The following is a 19,338-nucleotide window of genomic DNA, read 5'->3' on the forward strand; positions in this document are numbered from 1 at the left end:
AATGAAAGGGTGCAAGTCTTAATAAATGTAAAATATGTTTATTGATATAGATGAAAATGAAGACGCTTCCTGGCCAGTCCAACACTGGTGTACATAAAATCTGTAGATGACTAGTCAATTTGTGACTTTCCTTTCCAGATTTGAGGCATATTATGGTCTTTTATATGCAACAGTGTCCACATTTTCACTTGACCACAACTCAAACATACCTTATTCTTTATTATGCTGAAATTCCTGAAATTCCCCTAGATTTCTCCAGCCTATAATGGAAACAGACTTAAGTTGACCTTAACAACCTTTTCACCAGTGGGTCAATATATACATTGCCATATTTTATTCATTGTCCATAGACCAAGAGGAATCATCTTCTCTAAGCTACAGAGGCAGCAATCTTTTATTTAGTTACCAGATACTAATTCTCTCTGAATTCAGAGGAACTTATATCTAAAGAAATATGAATAATTCATTCAGCTTATGGTTCAAACAAACTGTGCTGATTCTTAGTTCAGCCTTTAGCCAGTCTTAATATATTGCCCCTCCAATAAGGCGGAGGTGCTTTATTTAAATATAATAAAATATTTTGCTTCAACTGTACAAGCATTTATTTTATGGAAGAAAAATGTAGCTGAAAAGAAGACAGAGAAAAGAATATTAAATCTCTCTATATTAGATCTTGTACCCTGGAAGAACTACTGTCCTCTTTCTGCATTTATTTTCTGTCACCTGGAAAAAAATTGAGAAGTTGGTATTTTTAAATATGTAGAATTAAAGAAGTCATGCAAAATGATGCCATGTTTTTAACAGTTTTTAAATTAATATCATAGCTAGTTGTCCATACATTTTCCTCCAAGTTGCTTAATTCTTTGCATAATTTAATACTATGTCTGAAAATAAACTTAGGATCTCAGAAGAATCAAAATCAGATCAAATCAACTTCATAATCAAATTCTCCCTTTTAAATTATGGTTTGAGTTTACATTTTTTTTTAGATTTCATAAAAAAGTATGTGGAGAAAGTTCCAATTAATCTTTTAAGCAAAATTTTAAAAGAAGTCTTTAATGTGTATCTGTAATTATGGGTGATTATGGTGTTTTATTGCCACTTGTAGCTTCCAGTACATTATTTTTTAGAACTTAAATGACAAGGGATTTTTGTTTTGTTTTGTTTTGGGGTTCTTAAATTTCTATGAAATTGTAACACTTGTCTTCAGGTGAGATTTAATTAAATCCTTTGAGCATTTAAGAAGCATTCCTGAAATGTTTGCCAGAAAAGTGACAAATTTACCACTTAGAAATTTATTGACAGGGCACATAATTGAAAAGATTGCATGTGAAAGATTTTAATGATTTTTAATAGATGGAGTGGCAGCTCTAAATGTGTTGATACCCATTTATGGAAATACCAAAGGATTATGTGAAGTCATTTTAATACACAATTGTGCAATCTGATTGCAGACAAGGCAGCTGGAGATTATAATATGATTCTTAGCTTGTCTGGTCATGTCTGCTATATACTGGTTAGAAACACATTTAATACTAATGCATTGGCATTTGGTGTTTTCCCCCCATCTATCTAATTAGTTTTTCAGGTTAAAAAAAATAAAGAAATGCCCTGGTTATGTCATCAGTAATTTGCCATATTGTCATTTATAATGATTAGCATCTGAATGGTTTTTCAAAAGATATATTTATTAATTTCTATCTTATCGAAGATTGAGCAATTGTGAAAATAGTCAAGATCAGGTTGTACATGGAAAAAGCAATATTAGTATTTTGAAAGAGTGCAAAACTTGGACTTAACAGGATCTAAATGTTCTACTCACCGTTGTATTTTGGAAGTGTAATACAGAGTACAATGCACATAATTTAATGTCTGTACCCTTTAAATTTAAGGACAGCATTTTTGCTAAGTGCAGCATTTTAAGATCCAAAGTCTCAGATAAAGCTTGTAGTAATATGATTTCTAAGAGAACTGATATAAAGTAAATACATGAGAATTCAGATAAACACTCAGGAGACAGTATTAATTTAGGGTGTTTATTATATATATTATAGCCAGGGATAATTTTAAAAATGCACAAACTTTGTATACAAATTATATTCTCCTCCCTGCCCCATTTTGTTTGATTGCTTTGCTTATATCTATTCACATCTATATTTTGACAGAATCTAAATGTGTAATGTCTTTAGAATTCCACAGGGTGTCATAATGTAGTTGTTGAATCCATTAAAGAAATATGATGTATGCTCTTTGGAAGAGTAATTAGCATTGGATATGAGAATAGAGAATGCATAATGTTATAAAACAGCAAACTGTTAATTTATTTACTGATTGCCTTTTTTCTATAATTCTGTATAATACCGTTGTGTGCACAGAAACATGAATTTAGGAAGCATCTGTTCACAAATTTAGTTTTTCTCTTTGCCCAGAGGAAGATGGTGATAGAATATTAAAGATACACATCAATATATTTTAATTCTTTTTTGTTGCATTTATTTTATGATTCAGTATGCTTAATGTATGTCAATTAAAAATATGCAAAACTATATAATTAAAAAATACAGAGTTGAATATTCAAATAATAATGATTATAGGCTCAAGCATCAACTATATTTCATGTATTAATATTTAGTAACTTTTTCAGGATGTTTTATTTTCTCTTATATACCTTATTGAACACCATTTGGTAGGGCAATGGACTGGAGAGCTTATACTGTCAAATGTCTCATTCAAATCCTTATCTTCTATTAAAGATTTCATTATATAAGGATGACAAAAACTGCAGTGAAATTCAGAAATAAACTTTTTACATAAATAAAATTTATGTAAATTGAACAGTAGCATTACCTCTGTCATTTTCTGAACCAATGCAATTATTTTGACTAGGATATTTTTTTCTTCTTATTTTTTTGTCCCCAAATACATAAATAAAAAATCTTAAATTTAAATTTAAATTTAAACAATCATTATGTACTGTTGAAAATAAAATGTAATAATATACTTCTTATATTGCTTAGATCTTTTTTACTATGTTGGAGCATCATAGACTAATAGTTTTCTTGTATCCGAATCTTTTTTCTTTTAAACTATACAGCAAATAGGTGCAACCCTCACTGCCCCCCATCACTTTAATGTATAAATTAATGGCATGATAAAATTCTGTCTCTTTGGGGTTTCTAAAATATCATATATTTGTAATTTATGTTAGGCTTTGTGATCTAAAAAATATATTGAACAGAGGGGTAAGCATTTTATTGCAAATGAATAACACCTGTCAAATATATTTCTTCAAATGAAGTAAATAGTTAATCAAATTGAATAGTTATGATTTATTGACAAAATAATACTACTCAAATCTTCTGCAGTCAGATTATTCCCAGCTAAGAGTGGGAAACTTGTTTTAATTTTTCATTATATGTCAGTTTGAATATAAAAGCTTATAAAGAAACTGCGAAGCATAGTAAGCCAATGACAATGTAACTATGCAACCATCCCACTGCAATAAAGTTTTAAAGTACCATATATGTCATTCATAAATTAGAATATAATATCCTCACCATTAATCTATACTGTATCACATCTCAGGAGGGCTCCAGATGATTTAATGGCATTTAATAGCTATATGGGACCATGCTAGATGATGTTTGAAAGCACCAATGAATGTAGAGGGTCACAGTATATGGGAATGCAATATTCTCCATTGGATTCTGTATACTTTGATTATTAACAACTGTTGGTATATCTACATCAGGTGTCATTATAAGATTGTTGGCACTGTGATGATGCCAGTAACGATTGAGTGTGATCAAGGGTACAGAAATGTAGATTTGCATCTTAAATTTTTGGGGGGATGAATCATTCTATTCAGTTGAGATATATGGAAACGTTGATTGGCAATAAACATGCTAAATAAGTGGCATGAAGGGAAAAAACTTTCCAGGTAATCTAGTAAGGCCGGATCACCTTTCAAAAGATCTACAGTACTCTTATTTTAGGTCCAGTCTTGAAAAAAAAATATGCTGTGTTAAATCATGTTGAAATGCAAGTCTCTTCCTTATATTTGACCAAAAAGCATGATACATTGATTTTAAATATAAATTTCAGTTCTAGTTCTGGTTTCAAGAGAGAAGCCACAAGCACGCAACATATGCTTTGTTTTGTTAGGATAGCATGACATCTTCAACCTTGCCTTTTGTGATAAAGAAATATTTCGTTATCTTGCCTCCCCTCCCCCCAAAAGATTGAAAATCTTCAGGAGCAACTTAGAGATAAAGACAAGCAACTAACTAATTTGAAAGATCGGGTGAAATCACTACAGACAGATTCCAGTAACACAGATACAGCTCTAGCTACCCTGGAAGAAGCCCTCTCTGAAAAGGTAGGTTCTCTTGTTTTCTTCTATAATTTCTTTTTAGAACTGGCTCAGATGTTCTACTGGCTGGTCCTTTGAACACAGAAATCTGTCCTAAATCAGAGGACCCCAACCTTTTGGGCACCAGGGACCGTTTATGTGGAGAGAGGTTTTTCTGTGGACCGGAGGGGACATGGTTTTGTGTGCTGCCTACATCCTATGGACGGGGCTTTGCTTGTTTGTGTAGCCCACTTGCTGGCATGTCATGGCCTGGTACTCGTCCACGGACTGGGGGTTGGGGACCCATGTCCTAAATGATCAACTTCAGTGGACAGTGTACAAAAATTGCAGAGATCTTCAGGATTCACAGATCCTGTTGGGGTTAGTAGAGATGTATTGTCTTAAAACACAACAAATTCATCTGCTAAGGTGCCAATCATGTATTTCTAAGTGTCTGGACAGCTAAAAGATTACAGCTTTGGCATCCTCACCCACAGTTCTGATTGGCCCAACAGTTTCATGATGGTAAAAATTTGAATTGTTGGATGTTGCTGCAAGTCAGGGCTTTAATGCATCCAGATTCAGAGCTTTTGGTCTCTGTGATTTAGTTCCTGTTTGCTTTTGTGAAAAAAAAAGGCATTAGATTAGACTTGTAAAAGGAGAGATATAAACCCAGGAATGCTTGCCAAACAAAATAAGACTAGAAAGGACACAGTGTTGCAATTTCATTTTTTTGTGGTTAAACATTGAAAACATGATATCTAAGAGCGTTTTAACAAGTGTAGTCACCACCTAACTCAAAGATACTACAGTTGAATTCCTCTTTGTTTTGTGTGTGTGAATTATGATGTTCAGTGTTTAATAGAATATGAGACTGACAACAGAACTAGGTTTCAGTCAGTAGAGTAGGAAATAGTAATTTTAACTAAAATGTACAAGTGTCGCTATGTAACCAAATTAATCTTAAGTGGTAACTTTAAACCTGCCTACAGAAATGTATAATATATGTGAGATATTTTTTCCATATGGACTGGAGAATTTGCTATTTTCCATTGTGCTTAGTTTCTTATATTTTTTTTCCTGTCCTGTCCTTTTCTTTTTAAAGGCTACATAATATTGTATATATAAATCTTTCCTTAATGTACACATTTTATGTAATTTTTCTCATATGCCTATATTAGTGTGCACTTTTCCTCAACATACACATTTGTATAGATTTTAAAATTGTGAGCTGCATTAAAAAATTAGAAAAATCTGGCAAGAACTGTATTCTAATTCATGTATCTTTGAAAAGTGCAAATTGGATCAGTTTGTGCCTAAATGTGAATAAAATGTTGTCCTTTGTCTTTGCTCTGCCATGTGCTGCACTGTCAAAAGATAGGATTGATTTATCCATATTAAGGTTACAAATGAGGTAGAGAAAATAGTTGCAATGTTGGAGAAAGGATGAAATACAGGTTTGTTTAAGTAGACTGGTTTAATTTTCTGTTTGGCCCTGATTTTCTTGAGGACTATCACAAGGACCCACATGAGACTCAAGTATGTATTTCACATTATTATGGGTCAAGAATGTTTTCCAGGTGGTAAATATTGGGAAAGCATAGTTAAAATAGTCAGTGCGGTTTATAAGAAATACATTAGAAAATCTTTGATTAGAGATAAATTAGGAAAGTATAATTAGTTAAATGTGGATTAGGATTTCTACCCCATTTGACCCACATCTTTTCTGACAGTTCACTTCTCCAAGAAACAAAACCTTTACTTTAAAGTTAGCAAAAAGAGAAGAGAGTGCCTGTATATAGCTTTTTGCACATGTTGTCTTATGTTCTGTCACTTGTTTTAGTTGTGTCTTTATTTATTTTTTTCTACAAAAGCTCTCATTATTTCACTTCCCCCCCAAAGAATAATTATTTTACATATGGTAACAAGTAATGTTAAGTATTACAAGAGCCTTTTTATCCTACAGTCTTATCAACTTTATCACTTTATCATTTTCTCTCCAGAAAAGGTTGTTCTCAAACTATAGTTAAGGGAAGCTCTTAATAAACTAGTCTAAGAAACTTTTCACATTCAAAATTAAGGATGGCCACTATTTTATAGTAAATGTGATGTAAGGATAATTTGTATTTGGGTAGAATGCAAATGATCACTTTCCTACAAGCCAGAAATCTAAGAAAATCTAGAATGTGAGGGGCAGTTGACTGCTGGACAGGTTTAAAAGGAAAAGAAAGCTATTATAAAATGTAAACACAAAACAAAACAAAACAAATAAAAAGAGATGGTGGTAGCTCTTCTCTACAGTCCTTCTGCACTTAAATATAGAGAAGGGCTTTTGCTGATGAATAACTTATGGCTAATGTTTTATATTCATATAACAATATTGCTAAATAAAGTTTAATTGTTCATAATCAACTGATCCTCCCTATAAATAAACAAGAGAATTTAATACCTTCCTCAATGTCCTCACGTATTCCATTTCGCCAAATAAATTATATGCCACAATACAATTGGGAAAATTATTATTTATTTATGTCTTTGTTAAATATTTATATGACTGCCCAACTCACATGCACCCAATTCTTCAAGCATTTTATAAATAAAAACTGGGGCTTATCTGAAACAGTTCGATATAGACTTTCCTTGGTTAAAGGGAAAATAGGATGGAAAGTTGGAATCCAGTAAAGGAAGAGCAATAACTTCTGGAGAAGGAATTCAGTTGCCACTTCAATAATTTTCATAAGAAGGATTACAAAGTGACACCCACATATTTGTTCAGACATATTGCTGATGTGTCAAGTCCATCTTCCAGGTACAGAATCTAAGAATGCATATGTTAGCCAGTAGATTGTTTGATAAGAAATATAATGGAAAACCTTTGCTTAGAGATAAAATAAGAATATCTAAATTTCCTAGGTTATCGATATTTTGGAATATTTCTCAATAGTTATAATGTATCAGATATCCTGGGTGCTAAGACTAAACTATCAGAGCCACTCTATGGAAACCCAGAATACATTTCTATGAAGAAAATTGGCAAAACTCACTAGATCTGTTGAATTCAAATCTGGATGTGCCTTGAGATTTATGGGCTGAGATATTGATAGGATATAGCTACTTCATGGCTTTAGGGAACAGATACAAGAAGTACTTCATCATGAACCGTAGCTGTTGATTTCTACTGTATGATGTGTTAGTATTTATGCATCAATAATAGAGATGTATCTATTTTGCGTACTTATTCTTTGGATAAAGTGAACCCTGACAAAATTAATGCTGAGAAACTTGTATTAGTTGTATATTCTTGTATTTAAAAGAATGGACAGTAAAGATCTTTAACAAAAGTAGGGACTCCTTGATTATATTAATTAAATATGGGTGCAACAAATTTGTTGTTTATTATTCTACTGGGCACAGGAATAAAGTGTGGCTAATGGTTCAGTATAGTTATTCAGTGAGAGTGGGATTGGTATTAGTGTTGCAATAATAATCAGTACTAAGTGAATATTCTTCCATTCTGTTAGATATGCAAGAAATATGTAAATTTGCCAGTATTGTATGTTTGCCTTAATTAGTGCAGTTCATCATTGCTATCCATCTAAGGCTTTTCAGCCTTTCTATAAAAATGCTTTTAAACTTCAGTAGCCAATAATGCCTGTTCTGTATCAACATTCTTATTTCAAGATCATTGGCATTAGAGATGATTGTTTTTCTATGTCAAAAATCTCCCAGTGTGTACACTTGGAAAGTCCCTTGACTGAGACCTGATTAGTTGGTTAAATAAATGGCTTCACTTGAACGTTAAATATCTCACAATAATATTAACATTAGTTATATATTTGTACATCTAGTATGATACATAGCTTTTGCCATAGTACTGATCAAACAGAAAGCACTTTTGTGTGATGTACCATATTGTACTACAGAAGAAAAGGGCTAAGGTTATTAGGGAAACACAAATATTTGCACACTCTTTTAAGAATATACCTTTCCAAGTGAAGTATGTAGTTTTTTCCTCTTGAGTATATTACTTGCTTGCCTTCTGAGAGAGGGATTGTTGCTTGGTTCCTCCTCTAGCATGTTAGGTTGGTCTGGAATATCACACTGATAATAATTATTTGTTCTTTTGAGAAGAGTGAAGAATTGCATTAGAAAGTTAAGTTTATATTCTTCCAATCCATTCTTACATTCTCTCCATTACATTCTTCCATTTATTTCAAGAGAGCAGATACATTTCCAAACCAAATTCTACACTCCCCAGCCTTGCATAGCATCTCACTAAGAACTCAGTAGATTACCTGTCTTAGACAGCAAAAGTGAACTCTCAAGCATCTAAATTCTCCCTCACCCAACATTTTAGTTGTTAGTCAGCACAACTGTGTTAGTCATACTGGAGGAATTCTGACCTAATGTGTAATTACTTCTATCGTGGCCTTGTTATGTATGCTTTGCTGTTGAGTGCCATGCTCAATTTTCTATCGAAAATGTAATATAGGGTATTTTTAGCTTCCTTTATGTTCTTAGAATTTTCAAGCTGCTGCTTCTGTTTTAAAATATAGCCATATTTTTATGCTTTAAGGAGAGAATTATAGAGCGATTAAAGGAGCAGAGGGAGAGAGATGACCGTGAAAGAACTGAAGAGATTGAATCCTTCAAAAAAGAAAACAAAGACCTGAAAGAAAAAGTTAATGCTTTGCAAGCAGAGCTGACAGAGAAAGAGGTTAGTATTTGCAACTAATAAAATGCTTTATTGTAGGGATTCAAGTGTTATAATGAATCAAACCTTTACAAGTAATGTAAATGTTATAAGTTGGTTATTAAGACTATTCATCATATTCCTAACCAAATAGTTTTGCAATCTTACAATTTTTATAAACAGTGTCATAGGATATAGCAGAATCCAGCCAACATTGGTTGTTCTAGCATAAGACAACAACAACAACAGAGTTGGAAGGGACCTTGAGGTCTTCTAGTACAACTCCTTGCTCAGGGAGGAAACCCTATACCATTTCAGACAAATAGTTGTCTAGTCTCTTTAAGCCTAAACATTATCCACAGAGGCCAACTTCCAAGGATGGCAATTTGTGAAACTTCTTGTCAGTCTTGTCTTTTTAATTGTAGACTGCTATCCTCAGAGATGAAGGAGGCAATGTTTTTTTTTCTGAAAAACAGAAAATCAATTACATTGAGGTTTCAAAATTTAGAATGAGGTTGCTGAGCGGACATGAAATATGCATTTTAATACACTCTACTTCCTTTTGCATACCTATTTTTCCTCTTCTCTATACCATGGTATATTCTTGCACCTTAAATATATTTGGTGTAGGAATAATTGTTACCCTTCATGAAAAAAAAAGTGATTCGAAAGAATCCTAGAATGACATAGCTAGACATTTGGTTCCACTGCTGTTTCATGCTCCCTGCTTGATGGTTAATTGGGTAGTTCAGAATAGGGAAATGTGGGCCAGGATCATACACAATAGTATCGAACAAGTCTATATGGTGGCTTTGACTGCTGGAACTGAAGCTCTCTTCCTTTTGTTTGACTAATAAAAAGCCAAAGAGGATTGTCTATCTGTTCTGCCTTCATGTGAACACATTGTAGGTAGCCTTCTTGCTTTCAACCAATAGATCTTGAGATATTGGCACTGGCTACTCATCAGAAAACAATATTTTTCACAATACAAATGTACCATGAAAGGTTTACTAGCAATTGCAATCAATTTAGTATCTTCTGGTAATCCTCACTTTGTCTCCTGTATCTTTTTTTTTCTAGTCTAGCTTAATTGACCTCAAAGAACATGCATCATCATTGGCTTCAGCAGGGCTGAAAAGAGACTCCAAATTAAAGGCTTTAGAAATAGCCATAGAGCAAAAGAAGGAAGAGTGTAGTAAGCTAGAAGCACAACTGAAAAAGGTAAGCATGATGGGGTATTAGTGGCTCTTGCTCCTAATTGCATGTTGGCATTTTTGTAGTGAAAAATGTTAGTGTCTGTTAGTTTCAAGCTCAAAATATTAATGATTTGAAATGTTTACATGATGGTTTATCAATTTTTCCACTGAAAAGTCTTTTTTGCTAGTTTGCATCTCATATATTGTTATCAAAGGATTGCTATAAGCTTAAAATAAGAACCATTTATTATTAGTAGTGTTTTAGATTTGTTCATAAGGGAAAAAACTTTTGATATATAATTGAGTATTGGACAGGTTGTTTAGCACATCTAATCACATTTGAACTAATATTTATCAAAATGACTTTTAGAATTACATTAATAATTTTCTATCATATCTTATTTATCCATATGTCAATTACTATTATATGTAGTCTTTGTTGAAAGACAAACTCATGGCATATTTCTTGATTTAAGTATCATGTTTGCCTTCCCCATTTTGTAAACAGCCACATTGCCAATGAATTAATGAAGGTATAGTGCTTTAACTGAAGAGGGAGAACTTAATGTTTAAATTTGGCTGTTTCATGGCTTTCATGATACCTTGGAAAGAAATTTATCATGCAGTTAATGACTGAAAACAAGGATACTGTTTTAGATTTTATGCACATTGTATCTGGGTAATCTTGCATTAACTTACCAAATAAAAGAATATTTTACTCTTTATACCACAGTTGATGCTTTGCGGTTGAAGATAGCATACTAAAAAACAAAATATATATTAAACCTAATCACCGTCAGCCAATTACACTTTGATATAAAGTAGTCTGCTGGTCTCAATATAGCACAAAGTACATCCAGTGCATCACTGTAGATTTGATATCCATAGCACACTTGGGCCATGCACACTATTCTTCAGTTATGTGTAGCAGTTATTCTTTCTTACAAATCTGCATGTTACTGCAGTCATGCAAGGCCTTCAGAACCTTTCTTGCTAGATTATGTTGCACTTGTTCTGGAAAACTAAATATGATTTTAAAGTGTTAGATTGTCCACTTCAAATAAATATCAATTATCATACAAGTTTTTTTTTCTTTAAACTAGAGTTGTCTACAACTCAAGTCCCAACTGTGGCTTTGGAAATAAGTCAGGAATTTGTGAAATTAGCAATCAAACTATTGACAATTGATATAGTTAGTGGGGAATATGAGTAGATTGGCATTTTTCCATGGAAGCCCTGTTTATACCTGGTTACAGCTGACCCACTTATTGACCATTAAAGGACCAGAATATTAAATTATCAAGACTTTTTACCTCATTCAACTTTGGTAATGTTTTGGTTGATTTAACTTAGAGCAGCATCATTTCTCTGCAAAATTTTAACCTAGAGAGTGATAAGGTTTTTGTTTTGTTTTTTGAAGTGGTACAGTGAAATTTTTTTTTTGGGTGAATGAAAAGAGAAGGCTTAATAAAAGCAAGAACTTCCCCCTCCATTTCATCATGTTATTATATCATAAAACTAGTATCTACATCATCTGAAGGAAAACATAGATTACAAATAATAATTATCAACAAATGATAATTTCTGATTGATATTTTATTTGGTTACATTAAATTCAAGTAATCATTTAGAAGAAAATGGTCATCCAAAATCTTGAAATTCAGACTTTTCAGTTTTAGAAAAATCACTAATTTTGGGCATTTAGTTTCTAACGATAGTGTCACCCGTCAAAATGTTTTAATTTCTAACACATATACCATTAAAAAAATTCCCTTAGAGCAATGAAAATTGATGGGTCTAGAAATTAAAGATATAAGAAAGCTAAACTGTTGCTGGTAAAAGCAATAGTAAAATGATCACGAGTATAAGGAATCATAAATAATTTTTTTTTCTGGAGTTAGTTTAAAAAGAAGAAATGCATTTCCCACCCCACCCCCCAGGTGTTGCTATATTTTAATTTTGGGAAGTCAGGAATAGATCAAATAGAACCTGAATTAATCTTAGGAAAGCATTATTAAAACAAGACCCATCGAATTCTGAGGCTTCATCTTCCACCACTGTTTGAAATATAGATCTGAAGGTTGGGATGGGAATCCTGATGAATGTTTCCGATGCAAAGTTAGTTACTGAGCTGGAAAGAGAAATTTGAGTGGCAGGGGCCACACAATTAAAGCCTTGCCCATAACACACATAAAAAGGGGCATGCCAGTCATGGCTTCCATCTTGACTTTTTTGACCCCCTCCTGTGGATCCCTGCACTGGGAAATGGTATCATACTTGTGAAAGCACTGGTGATACATGCATAGAACTCTTTGGCTCCTAAAGTTAGGAAAAAAAAATGACTTGTTGATATTTATTTCAGAAAATGTCTATTTCCAATGTTATATCATTACCTTTATATTTATCAGCTATAAGTTTCTATCACTTGTTAGATGTGGTCACTAAGCCATACACTATTTTATATTCAAATAAAATGGAAATTAAGTTTTATATTAATATGAAAAGAAAGCTCTACATTTAACAATAATGTCTAATTAATCTTTCTTATTACTATCTTGGAACCTTTGATGATAAATTGCAGCCTTGGCCAAAAAAACTTCTAATGATTCATTACTGGAAGCCAGCACTTAATGTATCATCAGCGGTGGACAGTTTTCTGTATTTCATGGATTATTTCATTTGAGAAAGAGAAAGTAACACAACCCTTGGATTTTGTACTCTAGCCATTCTTTTCTAAGAGCCAAAATCAACATTTATTTTTCTCTAGAGCTTCTCACATCCAGTAAGGAATGCTTAGAAACTTAAAATTTCTTCTTTTTTTAAATTCCACATTTTTTCTGTGCAAATATGCCAGTTTTGCTAAGCTAATACTGTTTTCCTGGATCTTTCCTTCTTTTCCTGTCTGTGCTTCATTCTTCCTACCTTTGCAATGTAGCAAGCTGAACAATTGTTCAATCAGATGTACAATCCCGTAAGTCCTTTCAGAAAGTCTCCACTGTAGCTTATAAAAGCATGAGGATCTATTTACCCATCACCATGATGTTCTATTCTTCCTCCGTAGAGCTTTGCAGAACCTATGATGGCTTCATTTGCACTGTGTTTAATTAAGTGGGCTTTGTGGACTTTAAGGCCAATGTTCTTTTTAAAATGGTATTCATAAAAAATTGGAGAAATAAAACTTGCATACAAAGTTTGTATTGCCTTCAGGTCCTCAACAGCTTAATTGTAAGAAAGCATGCAAATATCAAGCTTTATTGTTATTTTACTATTATGCTTATGGCATAATTTATTAGATCCTTCAAATTAAATGTAAGCTTTGGAAAGTTATTCACTACTTCTCAAAAATATTAATAAATGCTGTTATCCTGGAACAAATGATATTGTATAACATACATTGGTTAGTAGATAGTTGAATATTAGGTATAAAGAAGATCAACGTCCAGCATTTGTAACATAATTTAATTCAATATTTGTCCATAGTTACAGATCCATGGCAAAGTCTGTATCTACAAAGTTAGCAAAAGTAAAAGAAATGGACTACAAATACAATATAATAATAAAACATCCAGGTGTATACAATCAAATGGAATTGTAATTCAGGGCATCACTTAGGCCATTATATGTTGCTTACACTTTGTAGGAGAAAAGCCTTCTTAGTCTATGGTAGCCTCAAATCAGGAGGAGTTTGGTAGCAACCATTCTACCTACAAAAATTATTAAAAGCCATCAACTCATGAAAACTGATGCCTTTTAATAAAATCTGTTAATTAAAAAAGTGCTACCAGATTCCTCGATTTATGGCAGAAAATGGAAACTTAATGTTTCTCTAATAGCTTTGCTTTTATTTGCAATAAGTGGCATTAAATATCTTTGCTTGCATCTACCAAACATTTTGCCAGAATAGGATTGTAAAATGTACGTGTGCATTTCTATAAAAATTACATGAGAAAAGGGATAATGATTGGATCTATTCCAGATGAGCAGGTGTGCTTTTCATACAGCTGCCTCTGAAAGAGCTTTCATTACTGCAGGTGGCACAATGTTACTTCAGAATCTTGCAATCTTTGGAACTCTTTTAAAACACAAGGGTAAGCATACCAGCAAGACTTTTGCTGAAGTGCACCTAGCTGAGAGAATGAAATAACCAGTGGGTATTTCAACCAAAGAAATGCCATCTTGTTTCCTTTTAAAGACTTAAGTTTTATATTTATGTATTCAGCAACTTTAAAAAAAACTGCCGATGAATTGTCTGGCTTCTTAAAGGCTTGTTAATGTTATCGTGATAGATGTTGGAGGGTCTATGACAATTTGCCATGGCCAACTTGCCACGGGACAACTCCCCAAAGCACAATTTGCTGTGGGACCAGAGTTACATTAATATCAAAGAAATAGTGGAATAGAATCATTAAAGATAGGATGCAAAGGGAGAAACAGAATACAATGTGAATGGCAAAAATTAAAATAATTTTTATTTATTTTAAATAATTAAATAGAATTGCTAAATTGTCCCGCAGCAAGTTGTCCCATGGTGAGTTGGCCACAGCAAGTTGTCCTATTCTGATGTTGGGAAGCACCCAGCCTAGCACGAAGGAGGGATCAAGCACAGAGCTAACCTGGAGTCACTGTGCAACCACAAAAGGCTAGGCCCAACCCCACCCCCAAGTTCCTTGGAATCTTATCTAACTGATCCCAAGAATAGGCTGTAGATTGGGGAGATTCTCGTATTATAAGTGGTACATAATAAAATAGTTAGCTTGAACTCTGCATCTGTGGGTCTAGTTCTCTGTGCTTAACACATTGCATAGAACATGTTTCAGTGATTGGGTGAAAGTAGAACATACAGCGTTCCAAATCTGAAAATCATTTTTGAGGAAAAAGTATGTTTATGTACATACATTATATTGATGAAAGCTGTTTTCCTATATACATAGAGCTATATTAATAATGATAGAACATCATGTTATAGTCTCCTATATTATAAAATTATGTTTATTAAAGTTTTGTAATTCTAGTCTGAAAGTAGGACATGTCTCTAAGCAAATTATGTGTAATATACAGAAGTATTAAACTCTCTCTTAACACAGGACCAAATTCTAGTAATAAAAACACTGAATGACTAAACAAGAGGTTTTTGTAATCATTCACTTATTCAAAACTACCTTGTAATTATATTAAGTATTGGGTAGGATTAAGTTCATATAAAACCTGGAATTATTCTTATTATGCCCTGCTGATTGGGTGGGTCAGCCTCTTTTTAGTTACTTCAACTGTTCCAGGCTTGAGCTGGAAATAAATCATCAATAAAATCCAACAAAAAGTGGATTTCTAGCAAGATAAATTTTGATGAATAGCAAATGACTGTGGTTGCCCCCAAAAGATAGAAATGAGATAATTTCTCATCTAGGACTACTCTCTGAACTGGGATGTTTGTAAACCACAAAGAAAGAGGGCTTAAAATTACTTCTCATCTGAAGCATTCTAAGATCTATTTCATTTAAATAAGATTTCCATCGTCTTATTTAAAATATGAAATCTATCTGGAGCCACTACGAAAGTGAAAAAGATGTGTCATACACACATTTCCCCACAATAGAAAGGTACGTTATATGGCCTATAGCAAACATGTCAAGCACAAGGCCCGGGGGCCAGATGCGGCCCGTGAAATGGTTTCATGTGGCCTACGAAGCCATCCTGGAAACAGTGAGGGAACGGCCCCCGCTGCCTTGGCCCTGGCCCAGGCCGGCTGGGAGCCAATGTACAATTTTGTGGTGGCCATCTATGCTGAAATGCATTCAGTCTTAGCTCCACAAGGCTGTCTGGAAACAGTGAGGAACCAGCCCCTGCCGCATCAGCCCCATCCCTTTGGTGCATGCTGGGGAGATGTCACCCTTTGTGAGGAATGAAGAAATGCATCATCACCTGGAAGTGGCCAGCAAATGGCCCTCGCCTACTTCACATATCCAGCCTGATGGGGTCTGGAGGAGGCATTCTGGCAGGCAACAGGACGCTCTCCTCACAGTGCTGAGAGGCTGAGCTGGGCGGCGCAAATCCAAAAGAAATGCGAGGCCACCCAGCTTCCAGCCTGCCCAGTTTCAACAGGCAGTGGGCGCTCTCCTCACAGCGCCAAGAGCTGAGCTGGGTGGTGCGAATCTGATGAGAAGTGCAATGCTGCCTAGCCCCAGCCTGCTCAGTTTCAGCAGGCAGCAAGGTGCAAAGTTGGCGAGCTTCGCACTGCCTGGCTCAACCTCTCGGTGCTGTGATGAGAGCACCCCACTGCCTGCTGAAACCACACCCACCCAGTATGCCACACCCACTCCATCCATGTCCACTCAGTAGGCTGCACCCACCCTGGCCATACACACCCAGCCCCCTGAGGGCAATCGTAATGCTGATGTGGACCTCAATGAAATTGAGTTTGACACCCCTGGCCTATAGAAAGGCATTTAGCAAGGTTTAGCCTGCCTACTGTTTCTGACAAAGAATCTTAGCGTGACTCAGGGCATAAATACATAAATATCCCCTTAAGAATCTGAAAGATTGTGTGAACTGCATACAAGATTCCCTTAAGAGATCCTGCGAGTAGTGGATGATGGAAAGAGGTTGACATAAAAGTTATTCCTAGTGCAGCTTATAATTTGCAAACTGTTCTCAGTTCCTCAGCCCTCCCTTTTGCTTTAAATGCTTCCAAAAATTGTACATTTATTTAAATTCAATTATCATCGCTATGAAACAGGGTCAGTGTGACATAGATACAAGAGACCCCATCCTGGCTGAGAGGTTGCATGCCACTATTTGATTTTCTGAGTATAAAACCAGAACTTGACATTTCTCGCTAGCAGGTCTATGGCTAAAATAAAACATAGTTTGGCTCAGGAAGCTGCCATAGCAAAAGGTGAACAGTGAGATAACTAATCTAATACATTGTTTTTAGACAAGTTCTTAATCAGGATATTCTCCTTAACAAATTGCAACTCATCAGATTTCCACAAATGATTACAATATATACTATTTTTGAAATGATATAATCCAGAAGGTCATCAAGCCCAACACCCTACTTCAAGGCAAAATAATTTTACTTAAAATGGAGATTTTTTTCAGAGCATTATTCTGTCTTTCCAATAATTTTCTACCCAGTAATTTGAAACATCAGTTCTACAGTGAGATTCTGTTAACTTTTCTGGAAGCCTTGTACACGAACTGTTGCAATGTGGTTTATATTGGATTGTCTCAAATATTACTGAGAAATTGTTCTTGAGCCAGAATATAGTAGTATGAACTGTTATTGGCAGGTCTCATAATAGCCATGTAAAGTATCTGCTCTACAAGTTGCACTGCTTAATAGCACAGATCATTATTCTTAATAATAATAGCAGACTTCTATATGCAATTATCACCTATAAAGCTTACACAGCATCATGCCTAGATTTCTGAGGAACTGTCTATAGCAGGGGTGTTAAACTGCCGGCCTGCGGGCTGGATGCGACACATGGAAGCTGCGCCCATCCCATTGCCGGCAATGGCAAAACTGTCCCGATATGTTGCGCAACGTCACGTGACGTTGCAGGTTTGACATGTCTGGTCTACAGTATCTTCCATGGTTTCTGCCCATCCTGTAAGATTAAATAGAGTTTGCATTTTCCAGTTCCCATCAATTAAACAATATCCTCTAGTAAGACCCATGCCTTCTCTCACACAGCATCTGCCCGCTGGAACAGCATTCCCTCAGAAATTTCAATTGTGAGTGGCCCAGAGTTGATTGCAGTTGGATAATGTCTTTAAGTTGAAGAAGTGCATTAAGTTAGACTGCTGCTCTGCACTTTAAATGAAAATCTACATCTTCTTAAGCCTTGGGCTAGTTATAAGGGTTATGTGTTGTGTATGGAGGATGGTTTTTATTATTGCTTTTGGTTAACTATAATTCTCTTCTATTATTGTGGCATTTCTTGTCTTTTAATAAGCATTTATGTTCCTTTGAAAAGTAATAAAAGGAGAAAGCCATATGTATTCTGTGACCCTGAAGGACATCTTTAGATCATTGGTTGGGTTGGTGGATAAGAGCCCTATGAAGTCAGAATCTGTGCTTTTGTGTGCCCGGTAGCTCTCTCATACTTTCCTCTGGTTTCCAAGCTTCAGTTGGTTCAAAATGCAGTGTCCTGCATGATTGTGTGCTGCTGTAGCTATGCACATGTGTCATCTCTTCTGCAGGGGCTGAATTAGCTGCTTGTTTGCCTCCAGATCCAATTCAAGGTGCTGGTTGTCACTTCAAAGTCCTTCATGGCTCGGGACTAGGTTATGTGAATGTCTAATAGGTCAGGTAGATGTAACATCTTTTTCTAATCACATCTATCTGACCCACCAGAGCAGGGTGGCAGGGAATGCTATGGGTCCTCTTTCTTAAAGATGGTTAGGATCAATCTAGCAGGATCACGAAGAAGGGCTTCTCCAGGATGGGTCCCTCTTGTGGAACTTCAAATTATCTATATATTCTTCAGTCCTGATGGTATTTTCTACTACCGGTATTTGAATATCATTGCCTCAGCCTTTTGTCAGAGGAACCCCATTAAAGAGAACAAGATAGAATAGTTACACAATACTTTTCGGTTGATAGTCATTGTTTTTGTAAAAACACACCAAATAAAATAACCATTCCCTGATCAACTAACCTTAAATAGTTTGTGGATTATAATATTTTTGAATCTTTCCGTGTATTTTGTAGAAAATGTTTTGTTTTCTGCATTAAAGGAACACTATCCATTGGATTCTGTTTATCTAAATGTTTGCAGAAACAATGGCAAACAGCAAACAATGTTTAAAGTCAGTTTAAAGGACAGTTCTAAATTATAGCCTCCAATCAATCCCAGCTATTAACTAATAACTGGAATTGAACGGTCTCTGATACCATGATGTTGTTAAATCCAATTTGAAGGATCTAAGGTATTTTCTTGCATGCATCTTTCTGCTGTCTCATTTATTAATCATACTCATCTTTTGGCTCTTCTAAATAAACACATATTGCTCTTCTTATGCTTATATATCGATGTTGGAAGAATAAATGATGCGTATAACATGATAATAAATAATGTACACTTTTTCAATTC

At 34.6% G+C, this 19,338-nt stretch overlaps 1 protein-coding gene across 2 annotated transcripts in view; it reads left to right on the forward strand.

Annotated features, from left to right (window-relative positions):
• The window catches only part of ERC2 (ELKS/RAB6-interacting/CAST family member 2), a 386,048-nt gene that overhangs the window by 147,906 nt on the left and 218,804 nt on the right, over positions 1–19,338 (forward strand). For both annotated transcript variants that reach the window (XM_039349739.1, XM_039349748.1), the window contains exons 7-10: positions 4,241–4,378; positions 8,928–9,068; positions 10,125–10,265; positions 13,176–13,211. In XM_039349739.1, coding sequence (XP_039205673.1) covers positions 4,241–4,378; positions 8,928–9,068; positions 10,125–10,265; positions 13,176–13,211 — 456 coding nt within the window. The remainder of the gene's footprint in view (positions 1–4,240; positions 4,379–8,927; positions 9,069–10,124; positions 10,266–13,175; positions 13,212–19,338) is intronic.

The sequence above is a fragment of the Crotalus tigris genome, unplaced genomic scaffold (assembly GCF_016545835.1).
Source record: "Crotalus tigris isolate CLP2741 ecotype Arizona unplaced genomic scaffold, ASM1654583v1 scf7180000017567.3851432, whole genome shotgun sequence".
Lineage (NCBI taxonomy): Eukaryota > Metazoa > Chordata > Lepidosauria > Squamata > Viperidae > Crotalus > Crotalus tigris.